This window comes from Thunnus albacares, chromosome 2 (genome assembly GCF_914725855.1).
Source record: "Thunnus albacares chromosome 2, fThuAlb1.1, whole genome shotgun sequence".
NCBI lineage: Eukaryota > Metazoa > Chordata > Actinopteri > Scombriformes > Scombridae > Thunnus > Thunnus albacares.
The window spans coordinates 21,227,799-21,247,112 of NC_058107.1; the positions used below are offsets into that span (position 1 = coordinate 21,227,799).

The 19,314-nt window shown below is 39.9% G+C and overlaps 1 protein-coding gene across 4 annotated transcripts; it reads right to left on the reverse strand.

Annotated features, from left to right (window-relative positions):
- Positions 1-114: 114 nt before the first annotated feature.
- Positions 115-18,297, reverse strand: LOC122996854 (MLX interacting protein). Of its 4 annotated transcripts, none has more exons than XM_044372637.1 (17): positions 17,698-18,297; positions 13,113-13,219; positions 12,497-12,582; positions 11,768-11,857; positions 11,584-11,619; positions 10,973-11,144; positions 10,626-10,715; positions 10,350-10,444; positions 8,685-9,273; positions 7,816-7,916; positions 7,063-7,174; positions 6,864-6,979; positions 5,401-5,508; positions 5,146-5,273; positions 4,919-5,042; positions 3,853-3,982; positions 115-2,333 (listed from the first exon to the last, which is right to left on the reverse strand). In XM_044372637.1, the coding sequence occupies exons 1-17, from the start codon at positions 18,003-18,005 to the stop codon at positions 2,227-2,229; spliced, it is 2,499 nt and encodes an 832-aa protein (XP_044228572.1). In that variant the 5' UTR covers positions 18,006-18,297; the 3' UTR covers positions 115-2,226. The 4 variants fall into 4 exon arrangements, with proteins under 4 accessions (XP_044228572.1, XP_044228555.1, XP_044228562.1 ...); XM_044372620.1 differs by having other exon boundaries at positions 10,973-11,213; XM_044372627.1 differs by having other exon boundaries at positions 11,584-11,625.
- Positions 18,298-19,314: the final 1,017 nt, after the last annotated feature.

Here is a 19,314-nt window from a genome sequence, read left to right on the forward strand (position 1 = left end):
GGGAAGGTTAACTTATCCTGGAAATTACTTTAAGGTACAATTATTAACAGTATCTCATAAGTGATATTAATTATTAATGTTATTTATTGAAAATAAAGTAATAAGAAGTCACACTTTTCATTTGTGTTGCTTTTATTGTGTTTCACAACCATTTAAGGCATCTTGAAGCTTGTTGCATGAAGACATTTGGGAACTTTGGGGGGAAAAAAACACTCAGATGCAGCATAAGAAAATATCTTTACTGTTTAACACAAATACACAAATAAAATACAATACTAAATTTGGGGGGAAAACGTGGGCAGAACCAATCTGCAACAATACACTGTACAATCATCCAGAGCAAAACGCCTTCACAGAAACTTCAAACAAGTTAGAAATCCAACCTGGTATGACGAAACACTTTAAAATCACTGGATGAAGAAGAAACAAAACAATCACCACACAAATGCCAAGCTGCAGTGGAACATTAGGGCTTTATGTCATAAGTTAAATCATGTCTCAATTCTCAGTTTGAAGGGAAAAAACAATCATAATCACAAAATCATCCCTGTAACTGCATACAGAGGTGGGGTTTAATTTTCTTACAGTAGCAATAACATCCTTTTGGGTGAATATGACATCTATACTTCACACTTGCCACATCACATTGGCCTATTTTGAGTCAACACTGCAAATAGGCTACAAGTGCCATCCCCGTCTTACTGTAAATTGAGCAGCTTTACATGCACAGGTAAATCTTAAGTGATAAAGTGATTTTTATGTCGTAGAAAAGTAAAAAACCAACATGACGGCACACAAAAAGCTGCTCATTTATCAAATAACAACTATCAATGGTTCCTTTTTCTACTGTAAAAGTCAAAGAGTAAACTCGGTTGTTCTGCAGAACAGAAAGTAAAAACACAAGTCACAAAATCCATGTCTGCCTGAGGAGTGCTGAACCACAAATCTTTTTTTTTTTTTTTTAAAGAAAAAGACAGACTAATCAGTCTGCAGAGATCACCGGTAAGGGCACTTTATTCGACCTTAAGGCTGACAGAGTCTAATTCTCAAGCCGTCAACAGATGTTGTCAGTAACACAATCATATATGGCTTTTGGTCTGTTTCAGTGTGTTTTCTCCTGCGTCTGCCATTACCACACATTATAAATTAGTGTAACTTCCAGCAGAAAAACAGAGACATTGGTAAATCAAACTATGTGATGTTACAGCCAAAATGTTTTCCTGCTGAGAAGGATCCTGACTTGATTTGTTCATAGCTGAATGGTAAATAATTACGCTCACCAGCGCAGCCCTGAGTGACCAATAAAGAACAGAAAATACTCCTACAGCTACTGTGCATTCAGCTAAGATCTTGTAACACCGTACATGTGAATAATCTGTACTGCTTTTTTCAGTTATGCTCCCTATGAGGGCTGTAAGTAATATCGCTCCATGCTGCTGCGACTTGCCCAGTAGAAACCCATGTGTGTATCTAAGATGACTGCGTTCTAGTACATTTTGCAGTCAAACTCACTAGAAATGGGCAGAGCAAGCAAAGTATGAAGGAGGATGTTCAGCACGGACAGAAAGCCACCAGGAAACCACTATTGTTCACTGGCATTCACCTGAGTAAATGAGGGGTGGAAAATACAATAAAGCTCTTATCTTATAGACCACTATACTGCCAGCTATAGTCCTAAAAATCCCACATTCATCTCATCTCCTCATGATCAAACCATCATGTCCGTACACTTTATACATCTAAGAGAAGACACAAAATTATCAATCACTCAATATTTCCCTTTTTCAACACAATGTTGTGTTTTCTGTATTATAAAAGTAAGTTCAATTTAAATATATACTGTTGTTCAAAAAGCAAACAAGTACCCCCTTCCAATAATGTATTTCGAAGATTATCACCAAGGGTTGTTGCTGTCATTCAAATATAATGTGATAAAATGCTTCTAAAAATCAAAGGTAGGGCCCCCTGTGTGCATCATTCCCAAAGAATCAGTGTGCAACAGAACAAATGCAGGACCCTTGTACATACAAAGTAAGCCAGATGTAGCTTGCATTTCTCTCATTTATTATCCCGGAGGAAGTCGTGGATCTGTGGAAGACCTGGCGACCTTGCTGAATGGCTATAAGGTAAAGTAGTGATATGTCATTTGGACGATTGCTGTTGGAAGGTTCATGATGACGTGGTGTGGAGGCTCCTCAGGACACCTCGCCTCCTCTGCGAGCGAGTCTACACGTCTGTGTGCGTGACAGCCTGGATGGCTTCTTCAGGCAGCAGGGATGGGTCGCTAAGAATGGACGTGGTTGTGCTCAGCTGACGAAGCGTACTCAGCACCACTGAAAAATAGTGAAGCACAGTTTATTGACCATGACCTGCCTGTACAGCACAGCAGTGTGAAGCCAGCAGCTACACAGTTGGCCTGCACAGTAAATGGCTCACAGTTTTCTAAGTCGGTGATTTTGTAGTTTGATACAACGTCTCAAATATTTGTGCTTACTGGGTGAGAAGTGGGACTGATGTGAAAGTGGCATGGATTTTGTTAAAAACATACCACAGCTCTTTTTGTGATGTTTGTGATAGGCCCAGTTCTGGACGTTATTCACATGCAATGAAAAGAAAACTGAAAAACTTTAAGAAAACAACATGCAAAAAGCTGTCTTTATTGCATTAAACCTGTAAAATCAAGCTGATATGATGAATGTGTGAGCAAACACTTGCCATCCTGCAAATATGGGAATTTTTTGAAGTCATGTTTCTGGCCACCTGGCAAATGTAAGTCCAATATTCACTCTCTTTTTAGCTCTGATTTGGTCTCCACCAACTGCTGATGGAAATATCTGGCTATTTAGCTGTTGCTTCACTATGTCCACCAACTAGTCACCAACTGTTTCTGTCTGACTTTGACTGCTGGAAAGGAAGCATACAGTCGGTTTATTGGAGCTGTTTCTTTTAAAATAGTTGCCTGCTACATCAGGAATCGAGGTTGATGAGAGCGGAGAAACTGAGCCCAAACGGTGAAGCTGCAGGTCTTAAAACCAACACAATGAGCTGAAAGACAAACTGAGTCCTGTGATCGTTCCCTGTGATTTTGTCAATAGGAGCGGCACCTTTCAAATTACACGTTTTCATTGTTGTTCATTGAAAAAAAGATGTTATGTTAGTAGAAAAGTATTAATAAGCACAGCTTTAACTGAAAGAAACACTTTGTAGTTTGTAAATAAATTTTAAAAATGGAAAGAACTTACATGGTTTTCCAGAGTGGTTTTCCCTGTGTGTCATGCTGAGGACAATGACTCAGGGGAATTTAAAAAACTGTCTCACAATTCATAATTTGATTACTGGAGTGATGAGTTTGTAATTCTTAGAGTTTTCTGCAGCAGCAGAGACCCACCCACCAGTGAGCTGCTAAAACTGTGACTAAATGATTAAAATCTTTTGACGTCACCTAACATTATCAGATCCACTAAGTGTATTTGTTAGAGTCATAAGTGGGAGGTAAAAATTGCTTGGAAAGTGTGATCGACACGGTTCCTGCCCATAAGATTCAAGGTGGAGTCATTTCATGTATTAATTTAGGAAAAAAAAAAAAAAAAAAAAATCGATGCACTGTTGAATTTCCTGTCATGTCATGGTTGTTTTGCAACAGAGGAAGAGGCAGGAAGAAGAAGTAAATCTTGAATGACTGTCCCCTCTTATCTGCAGAAGATCCTCTTCTACTGGTCCTTTCTGTTGTGGCCTCAGAGTAGGTGACATTCAGTACCTGTATGCCATTATGTGTGTGTGTGTGTGTGTGTGTGTGTGTGTGTGTGTGTGTGTGTTGTGCTGAATGTCTAGGAGAAACAGTGTTTTACTTACTGGGTCTGAGCACCGGAAGGGAACAATGGCGATCGAGCCATTGCAGCGTGGTCTGGCACAGCTCTGCTCTGCTTGTAGTTAACACCATCCCGTTAAATGACTCAAAGAGAGGCTTGATAATGATGCTGAACTGGAGTGGATGACCGTCAAGGATCAATTACACTACACAGAGTGGTACAAAGGCAGAGCTTCGGACTCTAACCTTTATAACTGTAGCTTTTGTTTTAACCACTTCATGCTTGAAGACTATATAGACTATAAGATTAGCTTGAACTGAAAAGTATGTAATTAAAAACATCAATTATTGTCAATACAAGTGTGACTGAGGATAATTTGTTGAAATAATAAGATTGGATATAAATGTCTCTTTGCATTGCCTTCATATAATAACCATGCATATCGTTGCATGCAGTTAGCGATAAAGGATTTACTGCATACATAAAGGTTAACTGACCTGGCTACTAAAACATTGCTGATTGCTGGTATTGCTCCATGTATAGAAAAATGCTGAGATATTCTGCCTGATCATGTATTTGTCTTCTTGCTATATATAATATAACAAAGCAATTTCCCATTCTAAATTACCATGTGACTGGTAAAAATGTCACAGTGGAAAAAGAGTTATTTGTATTAATTCTTCAAATCCTTTAGGCACTGTGGCCAATGAATAAAGTTTGAATAAGTCTGTTTTTACAGTCTGGACTAACAGTAGCTTGACTTAACTGAGAGCAGAGTGAAGATTTTAAAAATACTTCAGTGGCATAAGCTCTGCTTTCTATGAAATGTAATGACACAGGATGTTATTATGCATCACTCTTATCTTAAAGTGCCTCTCAGAGACACATTCCACACCAAATCAAGATATTACTACTCTTTACTTTGATCATCACAAACAAAAGATAAAAATGACACCATGATGACAAGGTTGTAAAATCCGGTCTAATAGTATCTGAAACTGCTGTGCAGTGTACTGACGTCACTCTACAGGTACCTTTAACAACAGTGCCCTTTGTATTGTTTTAATGCAGAGGCTGTTTTCAGTCAGAGCTCTTGCATTGAAGGATACAATCCAAAACTTCCAGTTCTGGAGAGTGCGGCTCTTGATATATTCATTGAACTTCTCTTGCATGTGGTCAAAGCGATGCCGCGTGCTGGGCACTCCTGTTGCAGGTAGTTGTTCCTGGCACAGGCTGTGATTAAGCAGTGACATAAGACAAAAACAGTTGAGAGATAATGTGTTAAATGTCTGTGCATCAGACGACTGATAACAAAAAATACAGTGTGTTGACGTACTTTATGGAGGCGTTGAGCTCCTCTATCTCTTCTCGCAATCTCTTGACCTCTTCTTGCATCTGCTGCCTCTCTTGCTGGAGCTTCCCAATGTGCTCTACTGTCTTCTGCAATGTGACTGCATTACTGATCTAAACGCACACAGTTATTGAACATATGGGGAATTTGAATATTTAGAACAACATGTGCAGCAAATACTGTGAACAAATATAGACAAAAATAGTGATGTTTTATGAAGAAACACAGACACAGACTTACATTTGATTGGGACTTAAGTGTGGGAACCAGGTTGCAGAGTGTTTTAAAGCCAATGTTTATGTTTGATCTTCTCTTCTGCTCAGCAGATATGTGTGTTGTTCTCCGGCTCTGTTACACAACAGCAGTGGAAATATTACACAGGTTTTGTTTGTCACAATTCACAAATGAGTGGTTAAAAAAGGGGAAATGCCACTGATGTTACAAACAGGGTTATATATTTGTCCAGGCATTAAATTCAGTCTGTCAAAATGATACCTTTCCTTACAGCTTTCTATCTACACTCACCAGCCACTTTAGTAGGTACACCTGTTCAACGGCTTGTTAAAGCAAATATCTGACCAGTCAATCACATGGCAGCAACTCAGCACATTTAGGCATGCGGACATGGTCAAAATGATCTGCTGAAGTTCAAACCAGGCATCAGAATAGGGAGGAAAGGTGATTTAAGTTATTTTGAATGTGGCACGGTTCTTGGTGCCAGACAGGCAGGTTTGAGTATTTCAGAAACTGCTGATCTACTGGGATTTTCACATACAACCATCTCTAGGGTTTACAGAGAAAGGTCCGAAAAAGAGAAAATATCCAGTGAGCAGCAGTTCTTTGGGGGAAAATGTCTTGTTGATGGCAGAGGTCGGAGGAGAATGGCCACACACAACATGTCGAACCTTGAAGCAGATGGGCTACAGCAGCAGAAGACCACACCGGGTGCCACTCCTGTCAGCTAAAAACAGGAAACTGAAGCTACAATTCATAGAGGCTCACCAAAATTAGACAACAGAAGATTGGAAAAACGTTGCCTAGTCTGATGAGTCTCGATTTCTGCTGCAACATTCAGATGATAGGGTCAGAATTTGGCGTAAACAACAAGAAAGCATCCATCCTGCCTTGTATCAGTGGTTCAGGCTGGTAGATGGTTCTTGGAACACTTTGGGCCCCTTAGAAAACTGAGCATTGTTTAAACGCCACAGCCTACCTGAGTATTGATGCTGACCATGTCCATCCCTTTATGACCTCAGTGTACCCATCTTCTAATGGCTACTTCTGGCAGGATAACGTGCCATGTCACAAAGCTCAAATCATCTCAATCTGGTTTCTTGAACATGACAATGAGTTCACTGTACTCAAATGGCCTCCACAGTCACCAGATCTCAATCCAATAGAGCACCTTTGGGATATGGTGGAACGGGAGATTGGCATCATGGATGTGGAGCCCACAAATCTGCAGTAACTGCCTGATGCTCTGATGTCAACATGGACCAAAATCTCGGAGATTTTCCAGCACCTTGTTGAATCTAAGCCACGAAGAATTAAAGCAGTTCTGGTGGCAAAAGGGGGTCAAACCCAGTACTAGCAAGGTGTACCTAATAAAGTCGCCGATGAGTGTATATGCCTTACATATAAAGTGCAAAAAGACCATATCACAAAAATGAGTGATGTTAAAATATATGAACACAAACACAAACCTGGTTTTGCTCATTCTTAACCAGAGGCGTACTGCTGCTGCTGATCAGTGACTGGGGACTAGGAACTTGATCTAGTGCACATGGCGACCCTTGACCTGATCCTGGCTGACTGTGACCTGGAGAGGAAAAACAAAAAAGACTTGTACAAGTGGTGGGTTTTGGTGTAATGAGATGCCATTTAGGTAGAGTGAACTCTCACCGACACTAGAGGAGGGTTTCTGGTTTTTGCGGCTGGAAGAATAAGACTTTTCTTTGGGGACAATCGGCTGGGGAGACTTTTGCGTCTGAGACACAACATGAAATCCAGATGACTGAGAAAAGAAAAGAAAAAAAAAGTTAAAAGATCCACTGACTTCACTTGTATTGATCACCTGAGCTTTGCTTTGCAACAAGAAGTTTAATTACTTATTTATGAATTGCTCACATCAGAGCAAAAACAACTAGAGCTGCAATGATGGGTCAATTAATCGATTAGTTGTCACCTATTAAATGAATCACTAATCAATCATTTGGAGTAATTTTTTTAAGAAAAAAATGTTCAAATTCTCTGATTCCAGCTTCTCAAATGTGAATATTTTCTGGTTTATTTAGTATTCTAATGTCTACTAAATATCTTTGGGTTGTGGACTGTTGGTTGTGACAAAACAAGACATTTGAGGACGTCATCTTGGCCTTTGCGAAACAGTGATCAACATGTTTCACCATTTTCTGACATTTTATCGATCAAACAACTAATCAATAAAATGAGAAAATAATCGACGGTTTAATTAATAGTCATTAGATCGTTAAAATAATCATTAGTTGCAGCCCTAAAAAGAACTTATGTGGAAATCTTTAAGTTGTAGTTGCGTAATTTTCTACTGGCAGCTCAGTTATTTCAAGACCCACTATAGCTGAAAGACTGATATACAGTATGTAAGAAGAAAAGACAGTGACTGAGCTGAGAACTTACCCCTGCAAGATGAGGAGTGAGCACCACTGTATTGGGGCCCACCTCTGCTTTCATCGGCGTTGGTGTAACAATCACAGCATTGCCATGACCTGGGAAAGGCCCTGTGAAAAGTGAAAGTTGACAGTGAGAGGCAGCATCCAGAGTTTAATGTGCATGATCCGTGCGTGAGTTATCAGTTTTGACACATGGGCCACATCTTCAGTGCTTTTTCTTCCTCGGTGGTTTTCATTTATGCAGAAAATGAGCTCTGTGATCAACAGAACTCTGACATGGTTCACCTTTTTGAACAACTTTCAGGTCAAAAATTGCATTCTTTAATATCATGAAGTGCAATTTTTAGACTGTTATGAGATTTGCAAAGATAAGCTGTTCTATTAACACGTAGGTAGAATATTGTTACAGAATAATTGTTGTAGACAGTATTAGCCTAACATTAGTTTTACACTTTATCAACAGTATAATAACTGTTTCTGTGGTTCAGAAATCCTGACAACTAATGACATTTTGAACTCATTATCTTGCTGAACAAAACTAAATATTATGTTAAATAAAAAATAAAAACATTGAGAGCACAATAAGAGCACTTCCGCTGGAAATCTTCCAGGAGACATTCATTTCTGTGTTTGCCACATACATCAGCACTAGTACAGGCACAGTCACAGTACAGTGACTCAGATGTCTGTACTCAATTTTTCTTCATCATCTCAGAAAATCAGCTTGACTACTTGACTTGTATGTAAGAAAAGCTTGAGCGCTATCTTGTGGTAAAAAAACGACACAGCTCCACTGCTGGATCAAAAGGGGTTAAATGCACAATTTCTACAAATGCAGAATCAATACTTTGATCTGAAAAATCGGAGACAACAGACCTGTGAGGATAAGTTGGGGGGGGTGGACGGGGTTAGCAGGAGCAATCCTTTGCACGGGGCGGTTTTTGTTGGCACTGGATGACTGAAAGGGGCGAGGCAAGACAAACGTCTGAGGGTGCTGGACAGAGGTGGCAGGCAGCGGAGCTAAGGATTGGAGTTGGGACGGAGGAGGTGGAGGTTGTGTGGATATGGAGTTATATTCTGAGCCGTGGGTGAAGGTGGTGGCAGCGGCGCTGGGTGTGACAATGGAAGAGGCTGTGTGTGTGATCACAGATGGTGCTACGGTCTCGTCCAGAGCTGCTGTGTTGTCCAAGGGTGAGGGAACCATGGGTGCTGCTGAGACCATGCTCTGACCTGGGAGGCACTGTGCCAGCGGATCATGGGATAACGTCTGAGAGACTGAGGAAACTACTGCTTGATTACTGGGCGCCACGTGCCCGGGAAACAGAGGCATGTAGTTTTGTACAAAGGCAGCATCCCCACCACCACCTGTTCCACTGGTTTGACTGGCCATGGGAGTGGGGATGGGCAGGGGGCCAGGAGGGGAGATGTGGTTGCTTGTGAGCTGCATGGAGGACATTAACTGGGCCTGGCGAGGAACAACAAAGGAAAAGGGAACAAACACATTTAGTCCTTTCTTTCTTACAGTGAAGAGGCAGTTCTACATATGTTCATATTAGCTGGAAACTCTACACATTTATTTGTCACTAATAACAATAAGAGAAGTGGATTCACTATTCCTTCAAATATGAATGAATACTTTTTCCCCTGGCAGCTCAATATGGATTAATTCGGCATTAATTAAAATTTATATCACAACTGTAACCAGCTTGCACATAAGAAAATTCCTAATGTGTCTTTAATTAATGTGACAGAACCTTGGAAAAATCTTAATCTAACTAGCTGCATTTCCACTTTTTATAGTCTTTCTGTTCAGCAGATACAAATCACATTTCTTTTAGGTCTTAAGAATATACCTGTATAGTTTTTAAGAGGTTTAATGGAATGCAGATCCAAAGGAAAAACAACAACGTTACAACTCATACAGAAGATACTGATGCAGTTTCAACTGAAGCAAACAGAAGAGGTCACATCACTCCTGTTCTTCAGTTCCTGTAATGGCTTCCAGTGAAACGAAGAACAGATTTTAATACTCTTTTACAAGTTGAAATATCTCCCCATAACTACGCTCACATGCTGCCAAAATATCTCCTAGGCAAAGCTCCCAAATAAACAATTTGTACCTACAAGTCAGACAAGGACTTTATGACAAAACTGTGTTCCAGGACTCAAAAGAAAATCTGACACACATATGGCTCAATAAATTACTTCTGGGGGAGCTTCAAAGAGGACGACAACGTGAAACAGGAGCAGAATATTTAGCCATATTTTGAGTGTTTGATTCTGAGAAGAATATCGCTTCAATGTTAAGCAGTTTGAGTAGCAAGTCATGTGTGAAAGGTGCTATGTAAATATAGTTTAGTAATATTATTATTTTACATTTTTTGTGTAACTACATTCAGACAGAAAGATGGTAGAAGGTGTGGCGGAAATCCTTATAAATTGACCAAAAAACAAAACAAAACCGTAAGTCTTAAATCTTAAAACAACAAACTCTCCTCATGGTGGTGTGTGTTAGAGACTGAGCCTGGGCTCGGTGTTTACCTGTGACTGAGAGCTGCTGCTGGGTAGAGGGGTGACAGATGATGCAGTGGGGGAAACAGAGGGGAAGACGGGCTGACGGAGGCTGTGAAATAAGTCTGAAACAAGAGTCTCTATGTTAGCTAGAGGTTAGTATAAACCACACTACTTTTTTTGTGTTAGGCACAAGCCAACAGCTGTAGCAGAGTTACTAGAACATGTGGGCTTGATTCCCGTAACGTGTGCACCATTAGTGTGTGCGCAGTGTTACTGCAGCTACGGGTGGTGCCTTACTGCTACCTTGAAGTGGATCAAAGGAGTCCATGAAGTCTAGGTTGGGTTGTAAGGGGATCAGTCCTGGTTGGATCATGTCAGCGTTCCCTGCGTGAGCTGTGGAAGGTAAAGAGGCAGAGGTAGGGACGGCGGGAGGAAGAAACGCCGGCATTTTGACAGACATATGGCAGAAAATCAGCCTTCAGCAGTGTTCATATTAAGATTGATACTTTATAGAAAGACACAACAGAAAAAGTAGGAGCTTAATTAAAAAATAATAATTAAATCAAGCACTGAGTGAGTGGAAAAACGCTTAACTTTAATTAGGATGTCTCTACCAATTTCATAAAATAGACAGCTGATTATTTTCTCACCAATCTCCCTCGGATTGGGCCAGGCTATGGGCTGGTGCGAGGCCAACGTGGAGAACAACGTGTCTGAAAACTCAGACATCAGAACGTCCATGTCAAAGAGAGGGTCCATCTCCATAGGGGCGGGTGTTTCATTATGCTTACGAGGCACGCGGCGTGCAACAATCTCTTCATCCTGATAAAAGGAGACACGGAGCATGTCTGGAGAGACTTCCCCAAACAGTGATAACTGCTCCTCTGGCCCCTTTGAGTGTTCAAAATGCAAGCAACCAAGCCGGTTAATGACACAAAAAGCATGCAGTGTTGAGTACAGCCAACATGGGATGACACTAAATTCAAATAATGGCAAAACAAAAACTTTAACAACATGACAACACATGCTCTAGTCTTAAAAAACACCTTATTAATATTTATTATGTGTCTGTCAACAAGTTACAACCTAAATTAGGTGCAAGCGATCGAAAATAATCCGTTAAAAAGTGTTAATAGTGTGAAAGTTGGCATGAGTTGATTCCATTTGTATCGACATCTGATTGATGATCAGAAGTTGATAGTAATGTTGATACTAAAAGTGCTTTGGTGGGTGGAGCATGATGCATTTTTTCTTTGCATACCTTAAGCAAGCTTGAGAGGTCATCATCCTTGTGCTTCTGTAACTACAAAAAATTGAATAGCATATTAGTTTAATACTAATGTTTTATAATCAAACAAACAGGTACATAGAAGAAATGTACAGTATTTCTTGCACAAAAACTGAAATGTTACAATATATTTCTGAAAAACTGCACTATACTCTACCCTTTTCTTAAAGTACGTCCTCCACTTGTGATATTCTCTTATGACAATTTCAATTCTTCTTTTCCAGCATTTCCCCTCTGTGGCAACAGCCTGCAGAAGAAGAAGAAGAGGAAGAGGAGATGGGAAATATGCCAAAGTCAACCATAAAACACACAGGACACCGAAAGGAAGAGGCAAAGGGAACATTAGCACTGAACCGCAGACCGAACAAGCATCTGATACCCCTTTCAGACAGCAGATGATCATGTAACGTGACTCGAAGCTGTTAGCAGAGTCTCCAGTGTGCAGTGTAGATCCAAACATTTAACTGATAAACTTGCACTGACTGAATAATTACCAGATAAAAGTAAAGTTTCAGCTACATCTCTCTGTCTGTACATCCGCACACTCTCTCTATCGCCCACACACGTGCACTTTCTTTTCTCTCTCTCTCTTTCTTCTTAAGATATTCAACAGCTGTCATACTGATAAGCTTTTTCTAGTAAAGGTGTGGACTGGTGGGTCAGTTAAACAACATTTAAACATTGGTATCATTTAATTCATTTTCATTCGTGGTAGCAACGTCAGTTCACCAAAGCCAGGCAGTGTTTGACCTGCGTCACTGTGTCAGTCTGAGAGACTGGACATAAAATAATCATCCAAGGGAGGATTTTGGTAACGAGAGAGAGAACAAAAAGTCAGTGTTTCTGTTTGGAAATGCACAAAATGATCGTATTTTTCTATATTTACCTCCGCAGGACGATGCACGTCCAAGTCCATAGTTCCATCGAGGGGGGTCACAAAATGACAAACGGGATTCTCCCTTTTCTCGACATCTAGGAATAGAAACACAACCTTAAAGTCATTCACACTTGAAAATACACACATCAGACCGACATTTACAACACAACTAAAATTAATGAACATCTTATAGCAAACGCTGACATTTGACTTCTGTTTCACTTCTGTTTTCTTTCTTTTGCGAATCCTACAATAGAAATTCAATTTCTGATACGATGTATGCAGACAACAACAACATGAACGGCTTTAGGTGAACGGTCATAGCTCATGAAAAGCTTGACCCAGTTTGTGTGACATGAATGAGAGATGCCGTTAGTCACTGTCACAAAACTGCTTATGGCATGTAAACAAACATTTACTACTGCAGCAGGTGACAAGCACCGTGCCAATATCTGCCTGCTGACACACTGGATCCCAAATAAGGCGAGATGCAGGTGGAGACATATCCACCGTAGCTTGATTGAAAGTAGTGTTAAATTCAAGTCACGCTAAATAAAACACTAATCAACACTACCTTCACTATGAGAATATGGATATATAACAAAAGACAGAGTGGAACTCTTACACTGCATATACCAGGCTCTCCATATGGCGTTGTTGAGGCGGATCTTGTCTCTCCAAAGCAACTTTAGCCCTTTGAAGTTTTTCCATTTGGGAGAAACCAACTTACCACTGAAAAGACAATGAAACAGTGAAACAATTTCAAGTGAGAAACAAATCAGGTACATGCAGATCACCAGTAGAACACCATAGGGGTAGCTACTGCTCAGAGGTGGAGCCAGTCAGAAGATCGGTGGTTTGACTCCCGGCTCCTCCAGTCCGCATGTCGAAGTGTCCTTCAGCAAGATACTGAACCCCAAAATTGCTCCAAAAGGCTGGGCCATTGTTGTGTGAGTGTGTGTGTGTGTGTATGTGAATGAGCATTAGAAACTCCTCCTGATGAGCAGGTTAGCAACTTGCAGCCTCTGCTATCAGTATATGAATGTGTGTGTGTGAATGGGTGAATGTTGGCATGTAATGTAAAGCTCTTTGAGTGGTTGGAAGACCAGAAAGGCGCTGTACAAACGCAGCCCATTTACCATTTCATAGTGATTTTCTTTGCATTATTAGCAGAAGAAGCCCCTTGTTTGTACAGGATCAGACCTACAAAATGTTTGAACCTTCCCCTATATCACTGTAACATGACACCATTCTTGTTTTATTATCAATTATTTGGCTAAGCTTTAATAACAGACGTGTTTGTCACCTTGAATGACATACTAACAAATACTGACGCTGTGCAATGATCCCCAAAACTTAATTGTACAAATTGTGTATAAACGCGAATGACATAAAGTGTGAATAATAAAGATGAACTATCTAAGCCCAGCAAAAGCTTGTTTTTCTTTACTGACTGAATCGGTGAGTTGTCTATTGACACAAGAAGAGGCAAGTCTATCCTGAAAAAACAGGTTTAGTTCAAGAAAAAGAGAGGTAAAGGTCACCTTGATCAACACTGGTACGTCAAGAAATACAGCGAGCAAGCAAAACAAGAAGAAGTCCGTCAAGGTCAAATTCAAGTCAAATAACCCGGCATTGAAAAACACACCTGCGCTGTTCAGTGTAAAACAAGGCGACATCAGAGGAATAGAGAGTCCGGTCGAGTGAAGAGTTAAACTGGAAATAACAGACAGCCGCGTTGTCCCACAATGGACCGAAACTCTGTGAGCTCAAAGAAGGCAGATATGATGTTTAAGGTCTAACTGACTGTATTCAAGCTCCTTGTTAATAGTTAATAGTTATTTTTTATCAGAAGAAGAGATAATAATGACCATCAAGGAGAAACTATATTTTTCTTCCCACTCTGCTGTGGTAAGGGCCACATTTATCACATTCCAAAAGAGTTATCTCAACAGTTTCTCCTCTTTTCCTTCCTTCCTGTCTTCTTAACAATCTGTCCTTCCTGTCCTGTCTTTTTTTCCTGTCCTTCCAGGATTTTGCTGTCCCCCACCCCCAGACTTTTCATTTTGAGTGCTTACTTTCTCTATATGTCCTTGGGACTAGAAAAAGCTGTGTAAATAAGTAGGTAGGTAGTTTTATAGGGGAAACATGCACATAGACACAATCAGTTCTCCATTCAGGATGAATGACAACAGCAGTTACTGATAGTAGTGCTTTCCTGGTCTATAATTAGTCTCCCGGATGAGTCCAAGTTGGTGCCATTTGCAAAGTTAGAGGGAATCCTCTGAGCAGCTGGCTCTGCACCAACGTGACAGTGACACTTAAGCTGTAAACAGAGAGCCATGGGGAATGTGAGCCCAGCATTTTTTGTTACAGCCTGCGTCTTGATATCTGGTTAACAACAACAGCATATTTGCGCCTTTTGGTTTATGTCTGGACAATTACAATCCTTTTATCCTTCATTGGACATGGCTGCGTTGTCAATGACATTGTTTAAAATGGTTTAAAGGACAGGGTCAACATTTTTCAAGTCAGTCCTGAAACAATAGCCAGGTGCTGAAATGAACGTTGGCACATGTAATCATTCCTCCTGTTCATATTGACCATTAGAAGATCCTTTCATAATGCACTTATAATGTAAGTGATGGAGGACAAAATCTACAGTCCTACTTCCATGCAAAAATCTATTTGAATGTTTATTTGAAGCTAAAATGAAGCTTCAGTCACCCAAATTAGTTATCGTCTATAACCGTAGAAGATAATCACTTAACTTAGCTTCAGATAAACTACATTTCTGTTCAAAACGAGGACAGCAGATTTTCTTACATACATTGTAAGTGCATTATGAAGACATCATCAAATAGTCAGTATGAACAGGAGGAATAATTACAGCGAGCAAAAACCTGTTCATATGGACACTGGAAAATTGTGAACCTGCCCTTTAATCTGTAGAGTTGTACAGCTTGTAGAAAAAAGTCCAGCACACAAAACATTTATACCACAAATAGGAACATGGTGGCATGTTATGTGGTGACATTATGTGGAACTATAATTGTTCTTTGTCATTTTTAAGCCACGTCTAGTGCTGAAACACCATCGATCAAATCAAATTATGATTTTTTTTTTAACAATTTATCATTGATCCAATCCAATCCAAACATTGTATTGTTTCAATGTCTCTGTTTTACATAAAGACTAAATATTTTGTTCATGCTGTTGTGCAGCAATAAATAAAAGATTTGAGAACATTTCTATGAGCTCTGGTTATTTGTCATTTCTTTTGACTAGATAAATAAATAGTAATTATTATTATCTACAGTCATAGCCGTGCATCTCATTTCCAATAATTTGATAATTGTTCAGACAGCCAGAGTCTCAGAAATAATAATTAATAATAAACAGAGTAAATATGGGATTATGTAATACATGACAGCTCTTTTTCAAACACTCTCAAAATTAAATCTGGATTCATGAAAAAACGGCTGGTTTACAGAGAGCGAGAGAAAGTAAGATATCACTCCACATATCTTTTCGGACTGTTCACCTTCACTCAGAGATGAAGTCAGCTGATATCCAGGGAACAAGAATTCATTGTCAACCTGTAGACTGCATTTATTTGTTTGCTTAGGGATAAAATCGCACCCACCCTATCATTAATGGCAGACTTGCTGTACCACCTGACCTACAGCAGCTCAGCGAGAACGTTATGTAATCCATATGTTATGACTGTTTCATTCAGGAGTTGCTGAACAAGCCTGGAGCTGTTCTCTCAGCGCTTTCAACACACAAAACGAACTCCTTTCTCATAAAGAAAGAACAGTGTCAGATCCGCCTACTAATTTTTCAGGCTTGCACGGACCACATCAGCTTCGACGGGGCACGCTAAAGCTCTCCTTATTTGGTAGTTTATTTTGGCTCGATACCAATGAAAGATTACGGTTTGTTGTTTCTGATTGCCGATTGAGATTGTTCCACCCCAGATTGGAACAAAGAGCTTGTATTCAAGGGCAATGACGAGGTGATGCGAGTTCATCAGGCCGTCCTGTCCTCAGAGCTCTTAATGTCTAAACAGAGACCACGGGTGAAATATTGCACTTTTTACTACACTACATTTATTTTAAAGAGGCAATTACTACTTTTAAGATTATGGTTCTATATTAAACAGCATATGATAAGCTTATAAAATACAACACACTGTTAGAGCTTAAACCAGAAGTTTCCATCCTTGTTGTGCGTTATGAGTTGCGAGTGATTTCTCCTCTAAACTACTCAGATGGTTTCTTTTAAATAATCATTTAACCTCTCCAATATCTCCAATATTTGAAAAGAATAAAGACCTGTGGGACTGCAACTAATGATTATTTTCACTATTGATTAATCTGTTGATTATTTTCCTGATTAAATGATTAGTTGTCTGACCTATAAAATGTCAGAATATGGTTAAACATATCCATCAATGTCTTGTTTTCTTTCGACCAACAGTCCACAACACCAATATATTCAAAGAATTTGGTCATTTTTTCATTAAAAAATAGCTCAAAACGATTAATCGATTACCAAAATAGTTGGCAACTAATCGATTAGTCGACTAATCAGTGCAGCAGAACTTTTTTTTTCTTCTTTCCGCTCCCATTAATCATCTCATGACCCTTCAGCTTTATCTTGTGACCCCTTAGAGGGGGCCCAACCCGTAGGTTTGTAACCACTGGAGGAAACTTAAGATAAAGTAGTTTTAACTAGCTACACTTTGACCAGCAGCAACAGGAAATTGTTGCTTATAAATTGATGATTAACAATCAAATCATGTAATAAAACATCAGTCTCAGGGGCCCTTTTGTCTGTAGAGGGAGTACATTTGTTTTCCTGATCATACTCGTGAATGCAGGACTTTCCTTGTGATGTATTATTACTCTATTGTGTTGGTACTTCTATATAAGTATAGGGGAGGAGTACTTTGTCCACCACTAACACTAAACTGAACACAGACCATAAAAGTGATAAAGCAGGAAGTTACACGGAAAGGAGGCTCGTGACTGTAATTTCACAGCAGTGTGTCCAATGCCTGACAGTATGGATCTGAATAGATAGATGTAGATATAGATATAGATATAGATATAGATATAGATAGAATAGATATGGACATTGAACACGATGAAGAGGTAAAGTGAGACTGAGGGGGGGGCTGTGACGTGTGTTAACCTATAACTTACCTGTACGCGAGGGTCATGCATTCAAATAGTTTGGTCAGTGAAGCATCTATGGAGAAGTGCGATGCGCTCGCTTTGCCAAAATGATAAGTCTGACAGGTCTGTTTGTTGACAGTGTCGAAGTCGTAGCCTTTCTTCGGGGGGTGCTCGCTGTGGGGCGACGACACCATGAAGTGTCCACTGTGGATGATCTGAGACTCCAGCCCGTCCATCCTCCTCAGACCCAGGTGAGTCTCCTCCGCGTCAGAGTCGTCGTCCTGCTCCTGCTTTATACTCGCCGGTGGGCGACGGTATTTCTGCCGAAAAGACATCTCCCCAGTCGTTAGCTCAGCAGACAAATAGCTAACGTTAGCCAGCAAGCTAGGACAACCAAACTGTCCCTCTCATGAGGCTTGCAAAGAGGCTGCTGCCGGTTAAAGTTTGTCAGCTTGCTGCCGCGGAGTCTGGGCCCTCGGTGCACCCATCTGAAAGCAGGTTGTTCGTAATTAATGGCCCAAGTTAACTTGTTGTTGTCTTGTTAGGTAGTTGACGTAGTCGCAGGCACCAGCTGACAAAAAAAACTGCTGAAGCCCATCCCAGCAGGCTCCTCTGTCCGGAGCAGGAAGTTCCTGTGTCAAAGTGTTTCTGATTGGTCAGTCGGAGCCCCACCCACCACAGAACTCAAAATAAACCTGAGGCGACAGGTCGCACTGCACCCAACATTTAGTTTATTGTCATTTTCTTGTTCACTTGCATACTTAAAAAAATGGAAATGCTGTTCCTCCCAGCTCACAGCAGTGCACCAAGAAAGGATAAAGATGTATACCCACAAAATTCCGTAAAAAACATATAAATCCCAAGAGAAAAAAGAAAGCGCATTGCATTTAAGTGCAACACTACTGACACCTGAACACAATTTGCACTGCTATTCATTTGCTGTCCACACAATGAAAAATATAGAAAATATAAATATAGGCTACACATCAAGGATGCAGATAACACATTATAATAACTATTTAAAAAGTTTTTTTGTTACACTGTAAACAAAAAAAGAAGCAGCCAGGATACGAAATGTACGTTGTGTTGAAAAACGTTTCACTAATGTCAGTGTACCTCACACGCAGCAAACGCAATCAGAGGAGAAAAGTCTAATTGTACATATGAATCCTCACTGATCTTTCACATTGTAGTGTATATGGTCAGCAATTAGCTTCAAACATTGGCAAGTTTTTTTCAGGATTTTTCATTGGATGGCCTTTGGCGCAAAGGCAACGCAGGTCTATATATTTAGTTTATTTATTTTAATTAATTTAAGAATAAAATTGATTTATAACACTGGTTAGGATCGTATCTGAAAGCAGATGTCATTCTTCATATTAATAAACGAGGGCTAACAGTTTAATTTAATACTCATTTGTCTAATATATTTATTCTGTGTTGCACCTCTAGATTAGAGATGTACTTCATATCCACACACGGTAAGAAGTGACCTGTTACATTTAAGCGTGATTGAAAATATTGTTGTTGCAGCCTTAGAATTTCTGAAAGACTGCCATTTAATTTGGTTTGTGAAAACCAAAACTTGCTATGGTCGAACAGTTTTGGAATCAAGTGTTAGAATTATAAAAATATATATATATA